General features: G+C 38.2%; 1 protein-coding gene across 1 annotated transcript in view; it reads left to right on the top strand.

The window, feature by feature from the left end:
• Nucleotides 1-861: 861 nt before the first annotated feature.
• DDC (dopa decarboxylase) overlaps nucleotides 862-25,097 on the top strand; it is a 56,446-nt gene continuing 32,210 nt past the window's right edge. The window contains exons 1-6 of the mRNA XM_059855458.1: nucleotides 862-1,045; nucleotides 6,660-6,896; nucleotides 13,574-13,687; nucleotides 14,363-14,482; nucleotides 18,852-18,986; nucleotides 22,761-22,904. Of these exons, the coding sequence (XP_059711441.1) occupies nucleotides 6,696-6,896; nucleotides 13,574-13,687; nucleotides 14,363-14,482; nucleotides 18,852-18,986; nucleotides 22,761-22,904 (714 nt within the window). The 5' untranslated portion in view covers nucleotides 862-1,045; nucleotides 6,660-6,695. The remainder of the gene's footprint in view (nucleotides 1,046-6,659; nucleotides 6,897-13,573; nucleotides 13,688-14,362; nucleotides 14,483-18,851; nucleotides 18,987-22,760; nucleotides 22,905-25,097) is intronic.

Raw genomic sequence — 25,097 nt, 5'->3', positions numbered from 1 at the left:
AATTATTACAGCAGCCAACCCAGGCATTGCAAATGCAAGTCAGGTCACAGAATAACATCTGGCAACAAGTGCAATGACACCAGAAAGCTCACCTGGGGAGTTTAGGTACTACTTTTATTTTGAATAGGCTCTTCCAGAATTATAGCAGAGTTTTCATTGGTCTTGTAACATTAGAAGAGCAAATACAGCCATGACAGTTTTAAAAAGCTGTGACTTTTTCCTCCTTCACAAAAAGGTTGGCTGTGATAATATTGCAGTGGACTGGAGACAGGTGTGAGAGCAATGACCATCCCAGATCTGCAACACTGCCTGGCTGTAAGCTGTTGAGGACTATGAAATGCTGATAGTATTTTTTTTTAGATTAACTTGACTGAAATAAAAATGACAGGAAGTCACCTGGATTCATCTAGGAAAGAACTCCACATAAAACTTTTAGAATAGGAAAACAAATCTTAAATGCTTAGAATTGCTTTTAAGTGTACATATGATCAAAGAGAGAAATTGGGGAAAGTTGGATAAAGCTTATCTGGGGATGTTTATTCCACAGCTAGATATCTGAGCTTGCAGTCACTTGAGTGGTACTTCAACCATATCTGTGTTTCTTTCCTGGCAATAATATTTCACAGAAGTGAAACAAAGCATTTGCTGTTACTGCAGCATCCTCGGCAGAAATGTCCCGGAGTGTACAGCACAGACAGGGAGCATGTGATCAGACACTCACTGCTAATGAACTTGTGAGTGGAGCCCCTGGAAGAAAACACAGAGCACTGCAGAGTTAACCTAGGCAAGGGCCGTTTCTCGGTCAGATCCCGCTGCTTTTCAGGGAGCTTTCTTTGCGAGCTATATTTTGGAGGAGCTGTGGGAGGGGGAGATGCTGCTGCTGCACGTTCAGTGCAAAGCCCGTGGCTGTGATAGGCTGGAGAGGCATGGATACTCTGCCTATATATGCTGGCAACTGCATCCTCTCTGCTTTGTAGCTGACACTGAGGAGAAAAGAAGGGCAGTGAGAAGGCCAGGGGAGAAGCAAAAACCTTACCAACCTGCTGTAAGTAACATTCTTTGTCCTTAAGTCTTTATGGTTATTAAATTGTAGTGGGTGCATTTGGATTAATGCAACAATTGGTTATGGAGAGTGGGATCTCAGTTAATAAACAGCCAGCTTGTGTTATTTTAGGGATGATGATAACAGTAATAGCATTTATTTTTAATCTAAGTTTGCACAATGTAGTGTGCACCTATTGTGTTGTGTTTGCTTTTTTTTACATATGATGTATGTCAGCTGTAACTGTTTCTATGCATTTATGTAGAATCCCATGTATACAAAAGTTTGTACCTTGGCTTTCCAAATACAGCAATGTTTGCAATAACCAAGTAGAACTTGGGAAATTCCTGCCAAATATTCTGAATAATAAAATTTCAAGATAAATTAAATGCATGACTTTTTTAGGGTGAAGTTTTCCTCAGAAATAACTCTTTCCCATCACTGTAGTAAGACCTCAGCAGGGAACATTATAAGGTTGAAGACACTGTGCCAGTGACAGTAAATGAATACAGCCAGCAGCTTCTGGAAAATGTAATTCTTTAAATAAAATATAGGGGCTATAACATACACTCCTAATTCTTGACTAGTGCAAAGGTAGAAGTACAGTTCCTTTTTACTTGTGCTAAAGTAAAATTCATCCTTTGGCTCTTTTTCTGGCAATATCCTATTGCCAGCAGGGGAAGTTCAGCTTAACAGTGGCAACAGCTGCAAAAACCTTCAGCTGGGTTCAGTAGCCGGAAGTTTTCGTGGCTTCAGTGGTGTCACTGAAACACCATGAGCCTTAAATTATATTTTGGTCTGCAACAATCAGTTGGCAGAATAGAAAATGCACTTGACTCATATATTAGAGAGAGACACAGTTATAGCTGTATTTGCTCAAAAAAAGTAAAGTTTTAGGTGCTATTAATGTGTCTATGCATTCTTCCTGTCTGCATTTATAAACAGGAACTATTAAAAGATTTTATTTTGTTAGCTGTTGTTTATTTTAGTTTGATCAACTGGAGAAGAGTGAGACATAAAATTATAATGAATCAAATATACCTTTCTCTTCATTTGTACTTTTTTTCCTCTTTTCCCTATTTTTTTCTGCTTTTTCATCTTTTTTCTCTTTTTCTTTCTCATAATGAAGTTCCTGGTAGCATTTAGATATCTTTTACATTCATACTTAGTAAATATGAAAAAACTCACCCAGATTCTAAAATCATAGACGATACCTTTTAACAGAAATAATGAATAAGCTGAATGTTACCAACAAAATACTATACCTGTAAATATCTTCAGTAATTACTTGTGTGTAAACTACTCATTTGTATGGTTTAGTTTCAGATATAGTAGAAAAGTGCTGGCAAATGAACATACACAATCTAAAGACCAGCAACAATTTTCAGTAACTTCAGTAAAATAAAATGTGTCTGTATTCTAATTTCAGTGCACTGAGGTAGGAGTATTTTAAAAAAAAAGCAACAAAGGATATGTCAACTTTAGATTGTGTAGTGTATTTGTCCTCTGACAAATTACAGCAAAATCAAAGACCAAGGAGTTTATATATGAATAAATAAAAAATATACACCTATATAATTTAAGGTTTCACATGATTTTTCTTGGTTTTACCTGCAGTTTAGACCAGAATTCAATCTTCTCCAGTAAAGTAGGATTTGATCAGAAGTATGCAGTGGTGACAGTAGCCATTGATTCTTGCTGGGAACAAAAATGCTCAGGCATAATATATGCTTGGTAAAATTGTGTTTTATCAATTAGAGTGAGACTGTCAATGCATTTGCATACAGACTGCTCACAGTGTGGCAGGAGTTGATAGTTAGGCAGGGCACCTCCTTAGAAGCTGTGCTCTCCTCACTTGGGGTTCAGCTCACAGATACTGAATATACTGAAACTCATCCTGGGAGGTGTGGGATCTCTGAAAGTGTGGAGACTTTCTCATTCTTTAGGAGCCTTCAAGAAGATATACCGCTATTAAATACTTTAGAAAGAGGCTTAGTTTCTCTGAAACTCCCTTTAGCTTTGGAAACTTGGCTTGCATTATTTTGCAGTTTAAGTTCCTTCAAGTTAAGTGGATATTTTGACTGCATGCAGACTGTAACACTCATCCCTTCAGAAAGTACAGATTCCCTCAAACAGCATTTTCATTTTAAACCATAAGGCCTGAGTCCTCTGAAGTATTTTACTTCTTAGAAAATCTCTATATTTTAAAAATATACTGGCATAGAGGGAAGGTCTTTCCCTATGCATTGTGTTGTTGCATTGTACATGAGCTTTATATGCATGCAAGAAGTAGACATATTCTGTACTGGTAGAGAAATGAAGTAATTTGCATTTTGACAGCACTTACTAGTGAGCATTACAATTGTCTGCTGGAGATGGCTTCCACAGCAAGTAGTACTTTCAAGCAGTGAAGTGAGATCTATAGCAAACAGTTCAGGAAGAGAATAAAAATAGGGATGGTGGGTCTTGTCACTCATAGAGGAACAGATATAATATAGGAAGTGAAAAGGATGACCACTATGTTACTGCAAGGAGTATGCCTTTACAGTTCCCCATGAGATACATATATTACTGTAGGTAGGGGATTTTAGGAAGGAAGATGCATGAATAGAAAAAAGCAGATTTTTAATTTCTAGGTATTGCCTTTGGAGGAAAGAAGGGTTAAATACTTTGCTTCAGATTGAAGCAGTTTGACATACTTCACTGCACTGTAAGAGTATTAGAGATTAAGTAAATATTAGTTCATATCAATTTATAACAGTGCAACCACTGTAGCACATTTGGGATGAAAGGTTCAACCTTCAAATCCTAACATTTAAGTTTCTGCATTCCCTTACTTCCATGCAAAACAGTGGGTTTCCCCTGTAATTTAATTCTTTACCGAATTTTCCTGTTGCAGCAATAATTAATGACAGAAGCAGTGCAGCCAAAATAATGCTGGGATGAGCCAATGAACCTCCCATGCTTGGGAAGAAGTAAAGTTACCCAATAACAAACAAGATCTTCATGATTAGACAAAATGTGTATTTTGTCAAATTGAGCTCCATAGCAATAGACTAAAACCACGGAATGTGTATGTGATATTTAGATATAGTATTTTATTTGCTTATGCTGATATCCAAAAAGAACTTTGTCCAAACTTCTAATAACAAAAATAAAAATATCAGCATACTGTGTAGCAACAAGATGATGTAAATGTCCCCTATAAAACATACCATGTATGTTTGGGTAATTTGATAAAGTAAATTCTTTTTTTTTCAATAAAGTAAATTCTTTTTTTCTGCGTGTTTGTGAGCTGTGTTGAGCTTACATACAATATAATTTAATTTATGCCATTTGATTTGTATTTTAGGAAAAGACCTTGTGATCCACAGAAGTTTTTATGTTAATTTTATTTGATTACTACCAAGTAAAGCTAGGGAGTAGTGTAGTGATGCTCTTACGCAGTGATGCTCTTACCTGTCTTGATGCTGTACTTGGGGCTCGCTGGAACCACTGATGTGGAATGAAATACTCATCTGATGTGATCCGTGTGTAAAGGTCTGTAGGAATAACTGTAGCACAGCTGTGAGCCACAGCAGTGCTGGGAACACCAGTCCTCATCTTCTGAGTCAGTTCAGTCTCAGGCATCTCCCACTAATTTTTCAGTTGTTTGTTGAATTCTTTTTTTCATAGCTTTCTTCTCTGAAACTAGAGGAAACAATAACAGATCACCTCATTCAAGTTCTTTAGGGCATGTTATAGCAATGAACCCATGAATGAAGTTGCATAAAATAAATAATAATAGCATGACTTAAAAGTTAAGTTAGAGATGCATTGAAAAAGAAGTTCAACAGTACAGTATTTGGATTTCTTCTGGCAAAAACTATCGAAACCAAAGAACAGAGCTTTGGTGTGTAATTAGATTGCTGCCACAGAAATGCATATTGATTGCTGCAGTTCATGCTGATTTCTTTAGAGAGTTTTATTAAAATTTTAAACCATGAACAAACGTGTTAAATGAAAATGCACGTAAGATTCAGGGGGTATGGAAGAAATGGAATCATCCTAATTTTAAAGGAGTAGAAAAAAAATTGCTTGCTTAAACACAGGTTTTCAAAAGGGAGTTGACACACAAAGCTGCCCGATGCGCATTCCAGGGACTGTAATGACCACTGGTAATGTATTTCCAGCAACTTAGTAGCAAGATATGAGAAAGGTCCTAATACCCCTTTATGAAAGGTAGAGACAGAGCCAAATAAACACTTACATGATGATTAAAGAGAATACTAAAACTCTAGTGAAATAGCATCAGGAGCAACCATCTCTGGGGATCTAGAAGTCCCTACTGTGCAGATCCTTGCTCTCCCAAGTGTTTTGTGACCTACAGCAGCATCCTCTCTTCTTAAATAGAAGCAGCATCGCTCCACACAAATCCCAGATCCTCTGTTTGTATCAGCAGAGACGTGTCTAAGACAGTGCTTGTTTATGTCTTTCTCTTGTGATGTTACAGTACTAATTCAAATGTAATAAAGCCCAGGAGGTTCTCTTTTCTCAAAATTATGTCCTCAGTTAGAAATCATTATCACAAATACTTGGTATCTGAAAAATTGTCTCCTACTTATCTAATATTCACATTGTGCTTAATATAATTATTTCCTTACAAAGTGAAGATCTACAGGTGTGTGAGCTAAGCACAATAGTTCTTGAGACCAGCAGTGAATATTCTTTTTTCTCTTGCCAGTCTTCTTTCTCTCCAATCTCCTTGGATTCCAAGGAACAGTATCCTTCAATGTGAGCATATAAAGACTCTGGGACACTTTTTTGGTACTCAGTGAATAAAAAGTTTCAGCCATATATTCACTGAGTACTCAAAATGTACAGCTAGACAGAGTAATAAAATTGTGTGGGCCAGGGTGTTGGGAGCAGGCTCTGTTATATCATGAATTTATGTTTGCAGAGCACTTTGCAGGCGAACTCCAGCTCATCTCAGCTGAGCTGAGTATCACCTTGGGTGTGCTCCCACAATCTGCCTATCTCAAAGAACTCCTGGAGCTGCAGCCCAACATCTTAGAAATATGGACAGCCCCAGACAGAGCTTCCTCACATTCTCCTGCAAAACACAGTACAGATCAACTTGAAGTGCATTCTTTTTGAAACCTCACTAAGAAACAAAGTTTTGTAGGTGACAAAGCGTGTGCATTTACAGTGAAAGAGTAAAGAAGCTAGATCTTGAGACAAGAGAGGAGTTGAAAAGCAAATAAAATGACAGGGCAGCACAGTAGATCACTGTGATAACTGTGATTATTATAGCTTGTTATTACAGATTATAGTAGAGACACACAGCAGGCTATTTTCTTACACTTCTCCATAAGGCAGGAAGGAGCTGATTATGTGCCACTTAACAGTGCCTCATCCTTGCGTCAACCAGCAGCTGTAGGAAATAAATATGTAATTTTTGAATCTTCATCGATGTGCTTCTACTGTTCTTCTGTGCTAACCTTATTGTCTATCTGTATTAATCTAATCTACTCATATCATGACCATATGAGTCTTCCTATAAATCCTGTGAATAACAGGTTTAAAACTAGTAAAGTTCTCTTTCAAAAATGATTATTTTTTTCTCTTTCTTTTCAAGTGTTTTTCTGAGAAAAAGCCCTAAACTCCGATACCCATGGATGCTGCAGAATTCCGCAAGAGAGGGAAGGAGATGGTGGACTATGTGGCGGATTACCTGGAGAAGATAGAGAAACGACAGGTATTCCCAGATGTGGAACCAGGATACCTACGGCCCCTCATCGCAGACTGTGCACCCCAGGATCCTGAGAGCTTTGAGGATGTCTTTAAAGACATTGAGAAGATCATTATGCCAGGGGTAAGAAAAATGGAAATGTAGTGCCATTTCAATACCGCATTTAGGTTTTCTAACACCTTAGAGAAACTGGGGGTTTACCAACAAAAGTACCCCCACTGATTAACTTTTACAAGGCAGAAGTCAGCTTTACATGTTGAATATGATCTAACTAATGTTTTTCATTCTTCCTAGAAATAATTAAATCATTCTTTTGCTTCATGCATGGCTTACTTTTGAAAAGAATTCCCTTTCCTCCCTTGAAGCGGTTAAGGCAAAACTTCATAACTTTCAGTTTCATGTGATATTTTTACTACTTTCATAACATAGTAAATATTTTACAAAATAGTATTTTTATTAGTCTGCTGTGCCCAAAGTGTTTCTTTAGAAACAACTTTAAAGCTGATCTTTAAATGTTAAAATTCTCTTAGGAGACTTCTTTTTATTAGAGAGTTGACTAGAAAGGATTCTTCCCAATACTTTTTCTATTGACTTACTCTCCTAAATGTCAACTACTTATTGTAGCTTCTAAGGCAGACGACTACTGCCTAAATATTAGTCCTTGAGTAGATCAGTATTGGACAGATGATGCATAACTGTTGGCAAAGCATCTGGCATTTGTTCACGCCTGAAATTTTCTTGTTTTTCCACTCATGGTGCACCTTTTTTATTTTAAATATGTCCTTGTCTCCTTAGACCTCTAAGTAGCTTGAAGAGAACTGAATTATTAGTAAAAGTTAATGAGGAATCTCTCCTTTGGATCTCCTCAATAAGCACTTTGGATTTCTTCTCTAGATGCAGCTAGGGGATATGATTGTGATGGGTCTGGACACCACAATCAAAATTACTTTAGTCAGTGTACTATGATGCCAATTCCTTTTCACTGACCAATGTAAATATTTGATATTCAGTATGATTTTTATCTTGTTTTCCTTGGAACCAGCCTGTACTTTAACAAAGATCTACTGAAGTAAATTGAAACCTTTGCACTCTTTACAAAGATTTGAGGATGAAGTATTAAATTCAAGGGAATTAAATCAATGCAGATTAGATAAGAGAATTATGTCCAACACGTGCAAATACTTTAATTGCTGCTCATAGATATAATTGCCTTTTCTTTTTCATTGGAGGAAAATAGTACTGTCTGTGAAGTAGAAGAGAAAACACTTTGAACACCTGAGAACTTTCAATAAAATAATAATGCATTAAAAAATAAGAGATGAATCACTCGAGAGTAGAAAGTGAGACATTGAATTCCAATTATGTCATCAACATGTCATGTTCTCTCTTAACTAAATTGACTTTTCTTGATATTTATGTGCCCTGCAAACAAATTTACTTTTATAAAGTGATACATTCTGAAGAAAAAATGTTCTATCCTAAATTTTTCCACTGGTGGGAAATGTTAGTGACACAAAGAGCACAATATAAATCCCAGTTTTTATAGTAATTCTGATTCTACCCATGTTGCTTATACTTAATTCCAAAGACTCACATGGGCACAGAACCATGAGGTCCTGTATAGTAGAGATTGGATGGTATTTTGGGATCATTTAGTCCATCCCCTCTGCTCAAAGCTGAGTCAGCTAGAGAAGGTTGCTCAGGACTATGTCCAGCTGGTCACTGAATATCTGCAAGGATGAGCTCTGCTGTCCTATTCCAAAGCTGGATCACCCTCACAGTAAAAAAGCTTTTTCTTATGTTTAAGTGGAATTTTCTCTATTTCAGTTTGTGCACATTTCTTACTGTCTCGTCACTGGGTACTTCTGAGAAGAATCAGGCTTCATCTTCTTTACACCTTCCTGTGAGGTGTTTATACACATGAACAAGGTACCCCCTGAGCTTCCTGCAGGCTGAACAACCCCAGCTCTTTCAGATGCTTGTCACGTGACAGACACAGCAATTAATCATCTCCATGGTCTTTCACTGGAATCACTCCAGTATGTCTTTGTTCCTTTTACTGAAAAACCCAGACCTGGATGTAGCATTCCAGGTGTGGCCTTTCCAGTACTGCATAGAAGGGAAAGATCCTCTCTTTTGAACTCCTGGCAGCAATTTTGTTACCATGGCCCAGAATGCTTGGGTCACAGTGTTTGCTGCCAGGGTGCATTGCTGGCTTATGTTCAGCTTGGCCGCCAGGATCCCCAGGTCCATTTCTTCTGTGCTGCTTGCTGGCCAGTCGATCCTTGCTCTGTATGGGGCAGGGGGTTATTTCTCACCAGGTACAGGCTTTTGCATTTCTTTAGTCAACTTCATGGGATTCCTGTTGGCCCATTTCTGCAGGCAGTTAAGGTCCCTTTGAATTGCATCATGACCACACAGTGTATCAAGCACTCCTCAGTTTTATGTCATCTGCAACATTGCTGAGGGTGCACTCTATCCCATCATCAAGGTATTTAATGAAGTACTGGCCTTTCCCCTTCATTCTTCATGTGACCTAGCCTTGAACACTTCCAGGGATGGAGCACTCACAACCTGCCTGGGGAGTTGTTTCAGTGCCTCACTACCCTCACAGTAAAGAATTTTTTTTTCAAACGTATAATCTAAACCTACTCTCAGTTTAAAGTCATTCCCACATGTCCTATCACTAAATGCCCTTGCAAAATGTCTCTTTCCATCTTTCTTGTAGGCTCCCTTTAGGTACTGGAAAGCCACAGTTAGATCACCCCAAAGCCTTCTCTTTTCCAGGCTGAGCAATCCCAATTCTCTCAGCCTGTTCTCACAGTAGATGTGCTCCATTCCTCTGATCATCTTGATATCCCTCCTCTGGACTCGTTCCAATAGGTCAGTGTCTTCCTTGTACTGAGGGTCCTAGAGCTGGACACAGCAGTCGAGGTGGGGTCTCACCAGAATGGAGGAGAGGGGCAGAACCCCCTCCTTTCCCCTGCTGTCCACCATGCTTTGAATGCAGCCCAGGGCACTGCCTTCACAACTTCTTTCCTGTTGGTAAATGTGCAGTCCCACACCCTGTCCCACATTTTAGTCAGTTCCTCCACAGTTTCCCGTGTTAGCTAATTATCAATGCACTCCAGAGCCATCCTGACTGTGTCCTGCTGTGTCGTCTGTCCAGCAGATGTGAGAACTATGACCTGTGAACATAAGGTTTCTTCCAGCTGTCTAAATGCTGTACTCATGTGCTTCTTCTGATCAGGTGGTCTGTAGCAGATGCACACCTCCAAATATTGCCCATTTTGATCTCTTCACCAGTCCTGACTCTCAAGTTCTTGACTGGATCATTGTCCATTCTGAGGCAGAGGTCAGTGCATTCGTGCTGTTCTCTTCCATAAAGGACCACTCCTCTGCCTCATCTTCCTGATCTGACCTTCCTGAAGAGCCTGTCCTCACCTGCTGCAGAACTTCAGTCAAGGGACAATCCCACAGCATCTCTGTGATCCCAGTGAAATCACAGTCCTGTACCGGCACTCAGCCTTCTGTTTCCTTCTGTTTGTTCCCCATGTGTTGTGCCACAGCTTATAGTCCTTCAGAGAGGCACCCGTTTGTCTTGATTCCCCAGAAAAGATGTGAGAGCTCCTCTGTCCTGCCGCTGCCCTAATGCTGCCCTCTCAGCACTTCCTAATTTATGTAGATACACTGGGGATCAGTCTGCTTTAGCCTTAACTTCTTTCTGAGTTCTCTCATGTCCACATTACCCTTCCCCCTTTGCTTGCCAGCTTGGTCCATCTTCCTCCCTTGATTGTGGGTTTCCTCTCCTTCCCTCATCTTTCCTAGCTTACAGCTCTCCTTATCAGGTTATCCAGCCAGTCTGCGAAGATATTTTTGCCCTAATTGTTCAGGTTATATTTTCACTTAATCTTCTTCCCATTTTTCCTGACAAGAATAACATTTAAAAGTACATCTGGTGTTTTTCATCTATAGCATTTACCCACTGTTTGACCAGGGAATGTCTTATATCCATTTTATAAATGAAGAACTTCAGAAAGGGCTTTTTCAGAAAGAATAAGTAATATGACATACCATAAACCTTTGTTTTGTCTGTAAGCTGTTGGTGGCCCTTAAGTGATTCTTGTTTCATTCATGCTGACATCTTTGCTGTGTTAGTTGTGTTCAGATATTTGCTACTTATTGTATGAGTAAAAATGTAAAAATGGTGTTCCTTCAGAAGGGCAGGGATCAATTAATTGTGTGAAGTGATAATAATGCAGTATCTCTCCCTGTAGGAGAAAAGCATCCATGAGTAGCGAAACTGCCTTACGGGGACTTACTGTGAAATGTAAGGTAGACCTTCAAAGGGCAGTCCACCCTGTGATAATGACAATAATGGCACTAGGTTCCTGATTCTAACACAGAGACAGAGGGAATAACTGCAGAACTCTGATCTCCACAGCAGGCAGACAGTCGGAAAGGATCTGCATGTAAAAATATCAGTCGCCCTTCACTCTCAGATTTGCTTTGCTGTCCTTCTTTTTTAGAGCCAAAAATGATCAAGTGTAGTTGTAACTGCAAATAGTGTTACTCAAGATGCTAATTTTCCTCACATTGGATCCATTAATCTATGAACTTTCAGCTGAAGTACCTATCCTTAGAGTGTGGTAAAGGAAGACTATTGCTTAGACTGAGCAAGCCAGAGAAAGACATCCTTAGAAGAAATCTTGGAAATAGAATGTCTCTGAGAAGCACTAGAGTGGTAATTAGAGTGAACCCAAGACATTTGTAATATAATTTTTATCAACAGAGGGCAAAAAAACCAGGCATCAATTATGTCAGGCTCTTTGCAATATCTGACTAAGTGTATCTGTTCCAACATGGTGAAAAAAAAAGAATTTTACAGCTGCTTCAAGGGACGGGGGAAGGGGAGGCAGGAGAAAGAAGCAGCTGCACTTGCCCCAGGGCTTTTAGCTTTTTCGCTTTGTGCAACTGGAATCTGCTGTGTTTCATCAGGCAAATGGCTCCCAGCAAGCAGTCAGTTTAACTTGATTAACCTAAGATGAATGTCACAAGTCTTACAGATCACAGAGGATTAGAGCTGGGGAGATGAACAGTGGCAGCTCTGGCTCATTACAGACATCAGTGAAAGTCTGTGCATGTGGATCCTATCAGGGACAACTGCTTCTTGAATATTTTATTGTTTTACTGTGGACAGCCATAGTCCATCCGGGTTTTTTTTCTGATTTTTGAAGGAAGACATTTGCCACAAGATCTCTAAAATCTTGTTACAGCAAAGAAAGATATCCTGACCAAATATGAGATACACGTGGAGAGGTTCACAGTGGCTTGTCTTTGGATAACTGATTTGACAGGTTTCAACCTAGTGACCATTAAAAATGAAATCTTGAACATAGCAGGTACAGAGCTAGTTTAGACAGTGGAAAATTGTAATGGATAGGAGATGTTTTCTTGTGAAAGAGAGGCACATTTGAAATTGGTACACTGCAGCAGGGAAAGTGATACCTGATTCATTCTGTCAAGAGTTAAGGCAATTTCCCCCTAGCATGGACCACATCCCTTAAAGAAGAGCTGGCTGTTGGCATGAGGAAGGTTAGGAGATAAAAGAAAAAGATTTGCAGCATGCAGAACAGTGTGCTACAGCAGTCCCCGAGTTAGCTCTAGAACCAGAAACCTTATCACAGACTGGGAGAGGAGTGTAAAAGCTAAAATTCATCAGAGAATGAATGCGGAACAAAACAGCACAGAAACACTGAACTCAGGCAAGAGAGAATGTATAGTTGTACTATCCTCCAGCTGTAACAGAGGAATTCCAATATTAAAAAGGAAACAAAATGGTGTAAGAAAAGGCTAGCCTTCAATAACTCAGCAGCCTCTAGACGTCCAGCCATGAAAAAAAATCTTACATAGATCTGCTGAATTCCTGCTTACATCTGTGGAAGCACTTTTTTCAAAACTTGCCTTTTTGAATGTAAAAGCTGTTTTTGCCAAACATATCACATATCACGTTATTTCCACTGAACACTGCTGTGTGGCTGTGCATTTCCCACTTTCAAATTTTATTAGATTGGAGTTGTGGAACACTATCAAGTATCTCACAGATCCTTAAAATTGCTTGGATGTTACATAAGAGAATGCTAAACATTGCTTTGGCAAGACAGTTGACTACCATTTATGCAGTTACCATGTTGTTCTCTCATTTTAGTTCATACAAAGTGGAATTGTATGTAAGTCACAACCTGTTAAAGGGAGACGAGAGTTTAATTTTCTACAGAAGGTATTGTGTACTGGGATAAGTTGTTTCATTTTGTGGTGAGGCGCTGTTTGGTCAGATTCACTGCCTGAGAATTAACAAACAACATGAGAGTGTGGACAAGAGAGTTCTGTGGACTTCTGCTGCACTGAAGACACTCTTCCTATGTCTGTTGCATGACAGAGATGGAAAACCACAATACCAGAGTGTTCCTGATGGTAGAGACTCAGGAGCAGTGAGCCTGAGAAGCTCAGGCTGCCATGACCCACATGATTCTTGTCTTTTAGGAAGAAAAATGGAGAACTCTGATTTTGGAGCTGTTGGGGGGTTGGGGTGAGAACTTTCTTATTTTTATTTTGAGTAAAAGAGAGATAAAAAATCATGAAAAAAACAAGGTAAGTTTTTCTAAAAAATGGGATCCTCTGTTAGAGCCAGCTAGTCAAGACCTGTTGGTTTGTCACAACCTCTAGCCTTTTTTGATTTTGTGACAATTTGTTTCTGCTTCCTGTATTAGTTAAAAATAACTATTTTCCACTTAATACAGGTGACTCACTGGCACAGTCCGTACTTTTTTGCCTACTTCCCTGCAGCCTCTTCCTTCCCAGCTCTTCTTGCAGATATGCTGTGTGGTGGAATAGGATGTGTGGGCTTCTCTTGGGTGAGTTTACTCTGGTGTGTGGTAATGGTACTTCATCTTGCCAGAATTTTAAGCATTTCAGTAACATTCTACAATGAAATTATTAATTATTAGCAGTGAAGTCACAGGAGTATTTTTGTAGGTAAATTTCCTTGATTTATTAAAGGTTTTCACATAGACAGCCTGAATGATTCTAGGAATGAAAGGCTATTTCCTCATACAAGTTTTGCTCTTGAAAAATCACCAACATTTAGAATTAGTGAGAACAATGCAAACATAGTGGTAATCCAGTAATAAGTATGATTGTAGTTTAACAGCCACTGTTGTTATTTCTCTTTTCATCTGGATGAATGGAAAATCTTCTCAAAACCCCCACATTCATATGAGGTATACTCTTCTCAAAAGAGGCTGGTATTTGATGTTGAAAAAAAATACTCAAGATGCAAATCCTAGCTTTGACATTTGATAGCCATGGTTCTATGTAAGGCCTATTTTGGCATTTTTTAGTAAGTGTTAGAAACTATATGCACAAAATGGTCTTCAGGTCCCTAACTTGGCTGGTGACATTAGTCATCTAGTCTCTTCCTTTATAGCAAAGGAAAAAGAGAAAGAGAGAGAATTATTCTTGCTCAGGTAGATCTGATTTCTCTTCATGGTCTAGTGAGATTATTCCCTCTGCTCTGTTTTTCAACACAGGCTGCAAGTCCAGCTTGCACAGAGCTGGAGACTGTCATGCTGGATTGGCTAGGGAAGATGGTTAATTTGCCTGAGGAATTTTTAGCTGGGAAGGATGGCCAAGGTGGAGGAGTCATTCAGGTAAGAGAGGAAATGAAAAAAAGAATACAGATTGAGTATGTGAAATCATGATTTTGTAAAATCTTTATACTAGGACACTAACGAAGGAAATATTTTATTTTTTTTTTGCTGCCATATGGGTTCTTTTCAAATTTCAGAAGGATTGATGGTCTGTGAGAATGTCTATAGGTGGGCAGGATCATTCATGAAAGTAATGCTGATCTTTTTAGAGCAGCTGATTTCTGAAACACTTCTCAGTGAAGAATTGTTAGTAGTTCAATTTAAAATTTAGGCTTAAAATTCAAATTAGAATTGTGTAGGGTGGAGACTTTAATTTGTTATTCAGTGAACTGAGCTCATACTTATCAACAATATACAGCGATATTTCATAGCTGAGGTTGGAAGTCTACCTTTTATATCTGCAATTGTTTATTTCAGTCAGCTTCCACAGAACAATGAAGATAAAGTTTGATAAATAGAAATAGCAGAATGTAGTAAAAAGTATGTAAATTATTGCCAAAGAGGTTGAAATTTATGTTTTTCTTATATAACAAAAGGAAATATTAGACTATTATAATAAAATGAAGAGCTGTTTAAAATGTGAACCTTAGCAGTTCTATCAACAGATAATACAATTTTGAGACTACACTGCATATCCAAACTAGAAAAAAGTCCCCAAACTTTGACATTGACTGCTGAATGAAACTTACAATGTCTGAGTAGATAACCTGAACAATAATGAATATATCATCAATGGGCAATCTTGCATGCATAATAGAGCTATGTTGTTTGTCAGCCATGGCTCCACTAGCACATGATCATTCTGCAAATGCAACTCTGGTCACAGATATTTTTCTATCAAAAATAGATTTCTTCTATGAAGAAGATTGAAATTTAAATAATTGTTCTGTGCTCCTATGATAATCTCTGGAGTCTGGTCATTGAAGGCCAGGGCACAATCCATTTTATCCTAATACAGGCTTCTAATATACATCTGATTTAAATTCTAGAACTGGGGGCTTCTTTCTTTGATCTCAGCTGCACATGCCTACAGTGTATTCCAATGAATTCTTCCCAACATCTTCCCAAGCAAGAATGAATTTAATCCAAATGCTGTCATTGTCCTAGATGGACCTGTACATACACCAGTGTATTTCCAGTATAGTTCTTTACTCATCTGCTTGCTCTGTTAGTATCTTTATCATTACGATTGCTAAGGGAGGGCTTTATGTTCAAGAAATCAAGCTTCCCTCATGCATTGTAGCAACATCTATTTCGTACCAGTTAAAGCAAGCAATTATGCCTGATTGTTATCAGCAGGAAATATTGCCCCTCCAGGCTGACAGTGCTACACTGCCCATAATTTTTCATCAGAAACTGGTCATTTTCAGAATCTAAAGTGGGCTCTCTGTTCCAGCTTATGATGCAGTCATTTGGGCTGCAGATCTTCTTGTCTTGCTCTTGAAACAATAATAATCCAAGCAAAAGAGCATGAGGCAAAGATAACACTTGTGAAAGTGCCAGTCATTCTGTTCCTAAATGCCAAGTAATTATTGTGCTATTGGGTAAAACTGAGCCTGTGAAAATTGCCTCTTAATTACATTTGAAAGTCTATGTCAATATGAAGCACTTTGTTGTTCTGTGCAAGATGACACTTCAAAATGGCAAAAGATGAAAGAAAATTTCAGTTCAGAGCTCTGGTGGACATGAACAACAGCTCTTGCTGATATTTCCTCCGCCTCTTGAGCCTGCTTGCCATGGCAACCTTTGTTTGCCTGTGGTAAAAGCAAAGGTATCATCATCCTTCACTTAATGCAGAATGCAGCATTCAAGAGGAGAAAAAACAGCTTTCAATAATAAGCGAGAAAGCAACTTTCTTCCTGAAGTTTGTAACCTGCTGTTCATTCTAGATAAATTGCTAGAAAGTGTACCTGCTTTGAATTTTAAAGAGTTTTCTTGCTCTGCAAAGAAAAAGTATTTTAGGGGTGAGACAAAATTATCTTTGGCCTGGCAAAGAACACTGCTGATTTATCTTACTTGTCAGTTAGCCAAGTAGTTCAAGAACCAAGGTGGTTTTTTTTCCCCTCAAAAATATTTAGCACAAGACTTTGGTGCCAAGTGTATAGAAGAGCATTGCAAACCAAGCTCTGCAAGCAGTGTAAAAAGCTTCAGTGTAAAAAGGTGACTCAGTATAAAAAAAGTGATTATGGAAACTGAGACAAGGGGGAAAAGCCTGTGTCTATTGTGAGACGTCGAAGAGCATTTCCAGGATTGCTGGATTTGGGTACCTTTAGGCTATGTCCCAACTGTATATCAGGAGGCAAAATTCAGCTGGACAACAGGCCATTTTCTTTTCATACTTGTTTCTGTAAAAGAAAATTCATACAATAACTTTTGTAGACATTGACTGTGCACCAGCACAGATGAAGAGCCAGGATATCTTGGTGCACTCCTTAGGAAGCAGAGGCTATTCTTCAGCCTAAGTCATTTGCCCACCCAGCCAGGTGATCACCAGAACAGTGGGGGCCTAAATTTCCAGATCTCAAATTAAGGCCTTAACCTTTTTAATTTCTTACAGCCATTTTCTTTTATGTATTAGGGTCCATTTTTGTAATATGTGTATTCCATTTATATCCTGGAAATGCACTAACAGTGTAAAATTTACACTAACGGTGTAAATTTTATTTCAGCTATTTTGACTTTTTAGACAGAAAAAGTAGGAAGATTTCTCCATGTTCTGGTATTGTGATGAGAGCTCTGTCTGGCTACAGACCACACACAGAATAACATTATTTAGGGAGATTGCCAAATTATGTTTTCTGTAATTAATAGACCAAATTTCCTTGTCCCTTGCCTCCGCATGTTAGTTCTACCTTACTTGACCAAAAGGAGTAATTATATCCTAATTCCATACTGTATCTGTAATAATTCCCTCAGTTACCAAAACACTGTATGCAGCAGGAGGTATAAAAAATGCACAAAAAATGCAAACTAGTGCACAAAACTTTCCAGCTTGTGTTTATGCCTTGGGGTCTACATTCCTTGAATCTCACACTACCAAAAAGACAGATAAAATATATTCATCATTGGCAATACATTCAATGAGTGCTCCGGGACTGTCCTTTTCCCTGATTACTCCATTGAATTTCAGCTGGATTGCATTCATTCACTGTTGAGATGTTGACATGAGTAGAAGGGAGCTTGGTCTCATATGAATAGCTCAGCCAACTTCAGTGCAGGAGAAAGTCTGAACTCCCTGGGATCATACTCACATATGAAATCTGTCAGATCAGGCTTCTCTTCAGTGAAATAAAATTGCTTTCCACATATTTAAATATTTGTTGTAATTAGTAAGTATACTCACGTCTTCAACAGAGGTAGGAGAGAATTTTGGTACAGGACAAGAAACACCACTCCAAAATTAGTTTGTTGACACTGGGGTTATTTCTGAGACATAGATACTAAAATAAGTGACTCTATTCAGAGCACTGTTATGATTCACATGATGTTTAATTAACTTTCAAAGTACCTAAAAACTTCATCTTGCTTAGAGACTCCCCAGTACATTGAAATTTATGACTATGTATTTACAAACTGCTACTAATAGTTTAAAAGAATAGTTTAGGGCATGTTTCAGGTGCATTTTCTAGATGAAAACTGTAAAAAGAATTTCTGGGAAGTTGTATTCTGTGAAATTTACTAAATAAATTAATAAATTGATACAAAAATATATTTTTGTTATCACAGAGTATCCAAGACACATTTTAAACTGATGTTTTGTGAGTCAAAGTGCAATTTAGAAATAGTGTGTCACTGTTCCTTTCATCTTTGTTGGTGATGAAGAAAACATACATAACTAATACTTTGAAGTGCAATTAGCTGTATTGAATCATAGCAGTTTTGGTTTTTCAGTGTTTTTTTTTCTCTTTTAGTCACAATAACTTACTTGCCCGAGGTAATTCTAATATGAAAGAAGGTGTATAATTAGGCATGTGTCCTGATAGAAGAGAGTTGGCATTCAGGTTGTGATGGAACTTCAATGTGCAGAAATCCAGAGTAAGAGAAATCAGCAGTTACTCTGACATTGTTATGAATTAAGAGCAGACTGGTGCCTGGTTTGAGAGCCTTTTCACATACGTTTAAGTCTTAGTGAGTCCAGCTTTGTAGCACTTGGTTGCAAGGCTGTTGCCAAAACTGAACAAGCATAGAGATTTAAGAGAAAAGGCAGAGACATTGGGAAGGAGAAGACCAAGATCAAATAGAAATTCCTTCCTTAAAGTTTCTCATCTGCATTTTCTGTTAACTACTTCGCGGATTGACACAGAATGAATGTCCCTTTTCTTCTTCTGCAATGTTTTCATTTTGAATCTTCCCTCAATTTATCCTGTAGGGAAGTGCAAGTGAGGCCACCCTGATTGCACTGCTTGCTGCAAGGACAAAGATTATCAGACAGGTGAAGTCAGAGAAGCCTGAGCTAACAGAAACAGAGATCATGGGCAGGCTGGTTGCTTATGCTTCTGATCTGGTGAGTAGCTCTCATTAACTTGAAAACACAGTGTCTATACTTAACAATTTCAGCCATCTTAATAGGCAGCTGAATTTAGTATAAACTCTTTGGATTGGTGGCTATTTGATTTTGGTTGTTCAAGTCTTACTGTACATCATAAGCGTGTTCCACGGGGGTCTGTATTGGGATCAGTGTTGTTTAACATCTTCATTAATGACATAGACAAAGGGATCTAGTGCACCCTCAGCAAATTTGGACATGACACCGAGCTGAGTGAAGCAATTGACACACCTGAGGATGGGATGCCATCCAGAGGGACCTGGACAAACTTGAAAATTGCGCCGTGGGAATCTCATGAGGTTTAACAAGACCAAGTTTAGGGTGCAGCACCTGGATCAGGGCAATCCCCAGTACCAACACAGGCTGGAGGAGGAACAAATGCAGAGCACCCTGTGAGAAGGAATTTAGAGTGCTGGTGGATGAGAAGCTGGACATGAGCTGGCAAAGTGTGTTTGCAGTCCAGAAAGCCAAACATGTCCTAGGCTGCATCCAGCGTGGCCAGCAGAGCCAGGGAGGGGATTCTGCCCCTCTGCTCTGCTCTGGTGAGACCCCACCTGCAGAGCTGCACCCAGCCCTGGGGCTGGAGCACAGGGGGGACATGGACCTGTTGGAGCAAGTACAGAGGATGGACATCATGATGATCAGAGGAATGAAGCACCTCTTCTATGGGAAAAGGCTGAGAGAATTAGGACTGTTCGGCCTGGAGAAGGGAAGGCTCTGGGGTGACATAATTCTGACTTAAAGCCTATAAGAAAGACATGGGAGGACTTTTTGCAAGAGCATGTACAGGACAAGGGGGAATGATTTTAAACTGTGAGTAGGGTGATTATATTAAAGAAATTCTTTACTATGGGGGTGGTGAGGCACTGGAACAGGTTGTCCATAGAAGCTGTGGATATCCTACCTCTGGAGGTGTTCAAGGCCGGGATGTATGGGGTTCTGTGCAACCTGGTCTAGTAGAAGATGTCCCTGCCCATGACAGTGGGATTTGCACTAGTTGATCTGTAAGGTTCCTTCCAACCCAGGCCATTCTATGATTCTGTGGTAAGTGAACTGGAGTGTCATCTGTGCTTTCATAATATAAAGGATAAATATCCAGATGTCAGTGTTAAATATCTTTAAAAAGAGCTTGTTTTAAGTAAATAAAGATAATTAAATAAGATATTATTTTCAGTCATGTTTAGTAAGTCTAGGGTACCTTTTGTTACATCCAGTGTTCCATGTCCATCTGTGCACACAGTATTTTCCTCCAACAAGCACATGTGCAAGCAAACACACATACATCCTCCCCCTATATGCATGCATGGGTACAGATGCATGTATGCAGAAAAACCTAATGCAAGAATATAAATCAAGTCAGTCTCAGTATACTTGAAGAAGCCAAAACATTTTGTTTTCTTTTAAAAAAGAAAACCTTTAATATACCCATCTGCCAATCCAACTAAGAAATCTTACAAGGAAGCAGAAAACCTAAACCTTGATTTCTGACTGTGAGTGGTATTTAGCAGACTGAGTTACACTAAATTCTCAGCAGGCCATGACTATGAGAGGCTTTTAATGTTAATGAAAACAAATTCTGCTCATGTAAGTTCTGCTGCTGTTATGTTTCTGACACAGTAATCCTACTAAAGGGCCATGCAATGTTGTTTCTCTTAATATGTGTGACATTTTCTTACCTATATGTCAATGAGACAGGGAAAAAAAAACCCTCTTAGTGCTTAGTGTTTATTTTAAAGTAATATCTGATGTGCAGAGTAAAATGGCCAGGTTTCAGTCTTACTTGATTTACTACTAAGTGTATGTTAGCACAGTAAAAGTTTTAACACTACACTTGCCCTTTGCTGGTGGGAAGAGGGATTACACTTGCATGGTGAGAAGATTCAAGACAAGAAAATATGAGAAAAGATAACTGCTTTCAAGAGGCACAAAGGATATTTATCCTTTCTTTATGTTTGTTTGGGACCCTAAGGTCAGTATTGTGCAGACCACCAGTCCCAGAGCTCTGACCGACCCAGTGATGCACAAAACCTTTTACTTGCTTTGACTTTTTTGTCCCATGTAAGAGGCTGACCTGAAATGAGGACTGACAGGCCTTCCTTCCTACTGAAGGTCAGAGGATCTTGTGTTTACTGAAGGATTTGCCTTAAGATACTGCTGACCTTTCCAAGCAGATTGTTGCCGAGCTCACCGTTCCTTCTGCATTAAGAACACACCTGTGTGACTCACAGGCAATAATCCACGAAAGAAAGTTCAAGCCATTCTGTGGAAGGGAAAATCATTTACTGATGGAGCCCAACAATACCAGAACGCATTTGGAAAAGAATCTTGCTACAATTTTTGAGTCCTGATGAAGCAATTCAGGGGTTCTGACTGTCTTGACAACCTCAGTGTATTATTTTAGTTTGCTTATTTGCAATTCTAGTATAAGTAAGTTCTAAAATACATTTTTCATTGTACACTTGAATGAAGTATGGTATTGCTATGCCACACACCTCATTTTCATTTAAACAGTTATATTTCAAGTCTAGGCTTCCAAATTTTCTCAAGTTAGTGCCTAAATTATTTACCAAGCACATTAAAAAGGGGCCCTACTGAGATACAAATTAATGGTACCTCTGTCTTTAAAACATGTCATTCCAGAAATATGTTTAGCTGAAAGGCACAAACTTCATCTTGTCTAGTTCAGAAAAATTCTGGATTGTAAGTTTTGTGATTATATGCTAAATTAAAATAGAATTAATAAGTGGTTTTAGACACTGGCAGGAATCAACAAGGAGATTGTGAATGAGAATGACCTTATTCATGATATGAAAAGGTGAGGCATTTTCCTCTTTCAAATTAACTATGATTATTGAAATTATAGAAGGTAAAATAGCTTTTCTTTTTGTTTGTTTTAATCATGCTTTAAAGGATTATTTTGGGGTTAATATACCTTTCATTGTCAGTGGAGTTTTTATTCCTGTTATTATTCTATTGTACTTCAAAATTGTACTACAAATTTGTAGTACAGTAGAATTGTACTTCAAAATTTTACTACAAATTATGAGAATTTGTTAGTGATAACTTTGGTTTTATTTACAGAGATGTGATTTATTTTCTAAAAGAATATTATTTCAGGGGAATTCTAATGAAGTGAGTTGTAAATAAAATAACATAGTGGGAATGATCCTTACTTGCCTTAAAAAGTGACTGAATGATTGAACCACAATGTAGTTAGTAGGTAATCAGAAAAAAAATGGTCACGTAAGAAAATATCTGTTTGTACCATACTGTGACATGTATAATTTCAGAGTTCAGAAAAGCTGTACACCATAAAAATATGCTAGCAAGCACCGGAATGATTATCAGACAAGATGATCGTCTGCACATCTTTTGATTGATCTAGAACCAAATCTGGAAGATCTACATCAGTCCTACCATGTAAATTAAAGCTCTCACTAAGGTTAATGGAACTCTTGTCTAATGTGATAATGGCAGTGGTCTCAAGGGTATGTCAGGGTTGCTATTAGTTTATTTTGTGTATGTGTGTATTTATGTATATGTGTATCTATATGTGTCCATCTACCTGTAGGAAAGGTGGAGAAGTATGTATCTATTACCTATGATCAACAGTCCTGGGATCTCAAGTATGGCTTTACTTGAAAGGACTTACTTTTTTAGTTTGTAAATTCAAATGAACTATTACATTCCAGTAAAAAGTATTGGTCTTAAAACATGCCCATTTCCTTGTAGGCTCATTCATCTGTGGAAAGGGCTGCGCTAATTGGTGCTGTGAAGATTAAAAATGTTCCTTCAGATGACACATTTAGTGTTTGTGGTTCAGCCCTGAAGAAAGTTCTGGATGAAGACAAAGCTGCTGGTCTTATACCTTTCTTTGTGAGTACTGGGTTTTCACAAATCAGTGGATTTAATGCTTCTGATAAGATGCTTTTGACATAAATGGATGGCCTCATCCCTAGCAGAGGCACTGGTAGGCAGCTGGGCTAGAATACTAGGAGAGGTTCCATGAGTGTTCTTCACGTACCTTTTTGTGCAGGAGGAGAAAAGAATTTGAGCAGCTAATTGCACTTCTCAGCAAAATTATGTTTGGGGCTGATTCTGTAGTTGCATGTAGTCCTGCAGTCTTATAATGTCCTAATTCCTGAATTCTGAACTGTTTACCTTTATTTTTCAGGTTCCAACTTACTTACAAACAAAACAAGTTTAAAGGCAATAAATTAAATGATGCTATCTCAAGCTCAAGTGTCTTCAAGAAACAATAGTTTCCTCCTGGTAGTACTTTAGTAAAAAAATGAACCTCTATTATATACCCCAAATATCATTAAGATCAGACAGAGTCAGGTACTTGTGAGTATATAATTAATCTCTAGCAAGTGAGCTATAGAGAATGCAGCTGTGGAAACTTTAGGTGTCACCATTTCTTGTTATCTCTCCACTTTTTTTTCCAGAGATTCCTGCTTCCACAGCAGGACAGCGAAGGCAAATATAGTTATGTCTCAATATCTTAACTCCTAATCCCCCAAGTTTTGACATAGAGTATTGTTAGATTAGATAAAATTTTAAAGTTTGGTTCTACCATAAGAACCTGATCAAAAAGAAAAATTGCTTATTCATCAGATCTATTCCTCCTGCCAGTTCAGAATACTATGTTATTACTTCAAGTTAAAACAAGATTTTGCCATTTGTTTTTTTCCTATGAAGTAAGTAACTTCTGTTGTGGTTTTGTACATCACCAACAAAATTCTTTGCTTATTTCCAAGAATGATGCTCTACCAAACTTGATAAGGACCACAGGCTATATAGATTTATTAAGGGGTATAAGATGCTACAGAGAATGTTTTTACTGGCCTCCACTGAAGAAAAAATCCTCACAAAACTAATTTAGAAACTGAGAACCTCAGAAATGGGATTTTTATGAGATTCAAAAATATGTCACTTTTTTCACAGAAAAGTCATGTCTGACAATGGTTGTTTCTTTTCTTTCATGTTGTAACATTTTGAAAAGGGATAATGTGACTTAAATTTCTATGAACTGTTTTCAGAAGAATTAGAAGATTAAGCTTGCTTATACTCATGGATTAGTGCCAAATGGGACAAAGAAGCTTAAATTTCACCAGGCTCTTTTGAAAATAAAATCTTTTTACTCTTCTTGTTATTAACCTTTAGAGAATGTTTTTATGTAATATGAGGATGACTAGAATGAGAAGTGGTTTTCATATGTGCAGAACACTGCTAATTTCTAGGGTGCCTAGAACTAGTCAGTCCTTAGGATGACCAAGCACATCCTGTCAATTGCTTTATAATATAACAGGAGTCTGACTGAGAAAAAAAGCATTTCTAGGAATTCCAAAATGAACTTTTTTCTGTGGGACGCACTTTTTGATGTGAAAAACATGCTGCAAGGCATGTTTTATTTCTCTGTGTTATGATCCCAGCTCATAATACCTTACACAGTATCCAGTTTCTATATCTCACTGTTGATTTTAAAGAATTACAAGTAGAGCAGGATATCACATCTTCATGCAGAAACTATAAATCTATTTTTTTCTCAGCTTTTGTCCATTAGCAAAAAAATGCAACTTGCCCCTCATAAATATTCAGGCCTTATTAATTTTTCTATGCATGCAAGAGAAAAGAAAATCTAATTTATGCATTCAGTGACACCTTTACAAAGGGTGATTTAACTGCTGTTTTTCTTCCTCTGTTTGTTTAGCTGTGCAGGCTTTCAAAGTCAGCAGAGGCTCTGCCTGAGTTAATACAGCCTGTATCAAGTCTTCAATTTATTTGTATACATGAAATATGTCAGCTTTAGCTTAAACTAGATCTCATTATTGGTATAGCTGGCCTCTTAACTCAAAAGGTGTGTTAATTCTCTGTCATGCTGAGCAGCAGGCCATGCACTGTATTAGTGCTCCCTTTTTTGGCTTGCAGATTTCAAAAGCCTTTCCATTTCTTTTGTTCTTGAGTAATTTGGTGCTGATGTATTTTGTTCTGGCGACAAAGATATGCACATTGCCAAGGAAACACCTTACGCCACTTGATTCCTTGTCTCCCTGTGTTCACTGATCC

This window comes from Haemorhous mexicanus, chromosome 1 (assembly GCF_027477595.1).
Source record: "Haemorhous mexicanus isolate bHaeMex1 chromosome 1, bHaeMex1.pri, whole genome shotgun sequence".
In the NCBI taxonomy this organism is placed as follows: domain Eukaryota; kingdom Metazoa; phylum Chordata; class Aves; order Passeriformes; family Fringillidae; genus Haemorhous; species Haemorhous mexicanus.
The sequence above is the reverse complement of the archived record's forward strand: the minus strand, read 5'-3'. Positions and strand labels throughout refer to the sequence as shown.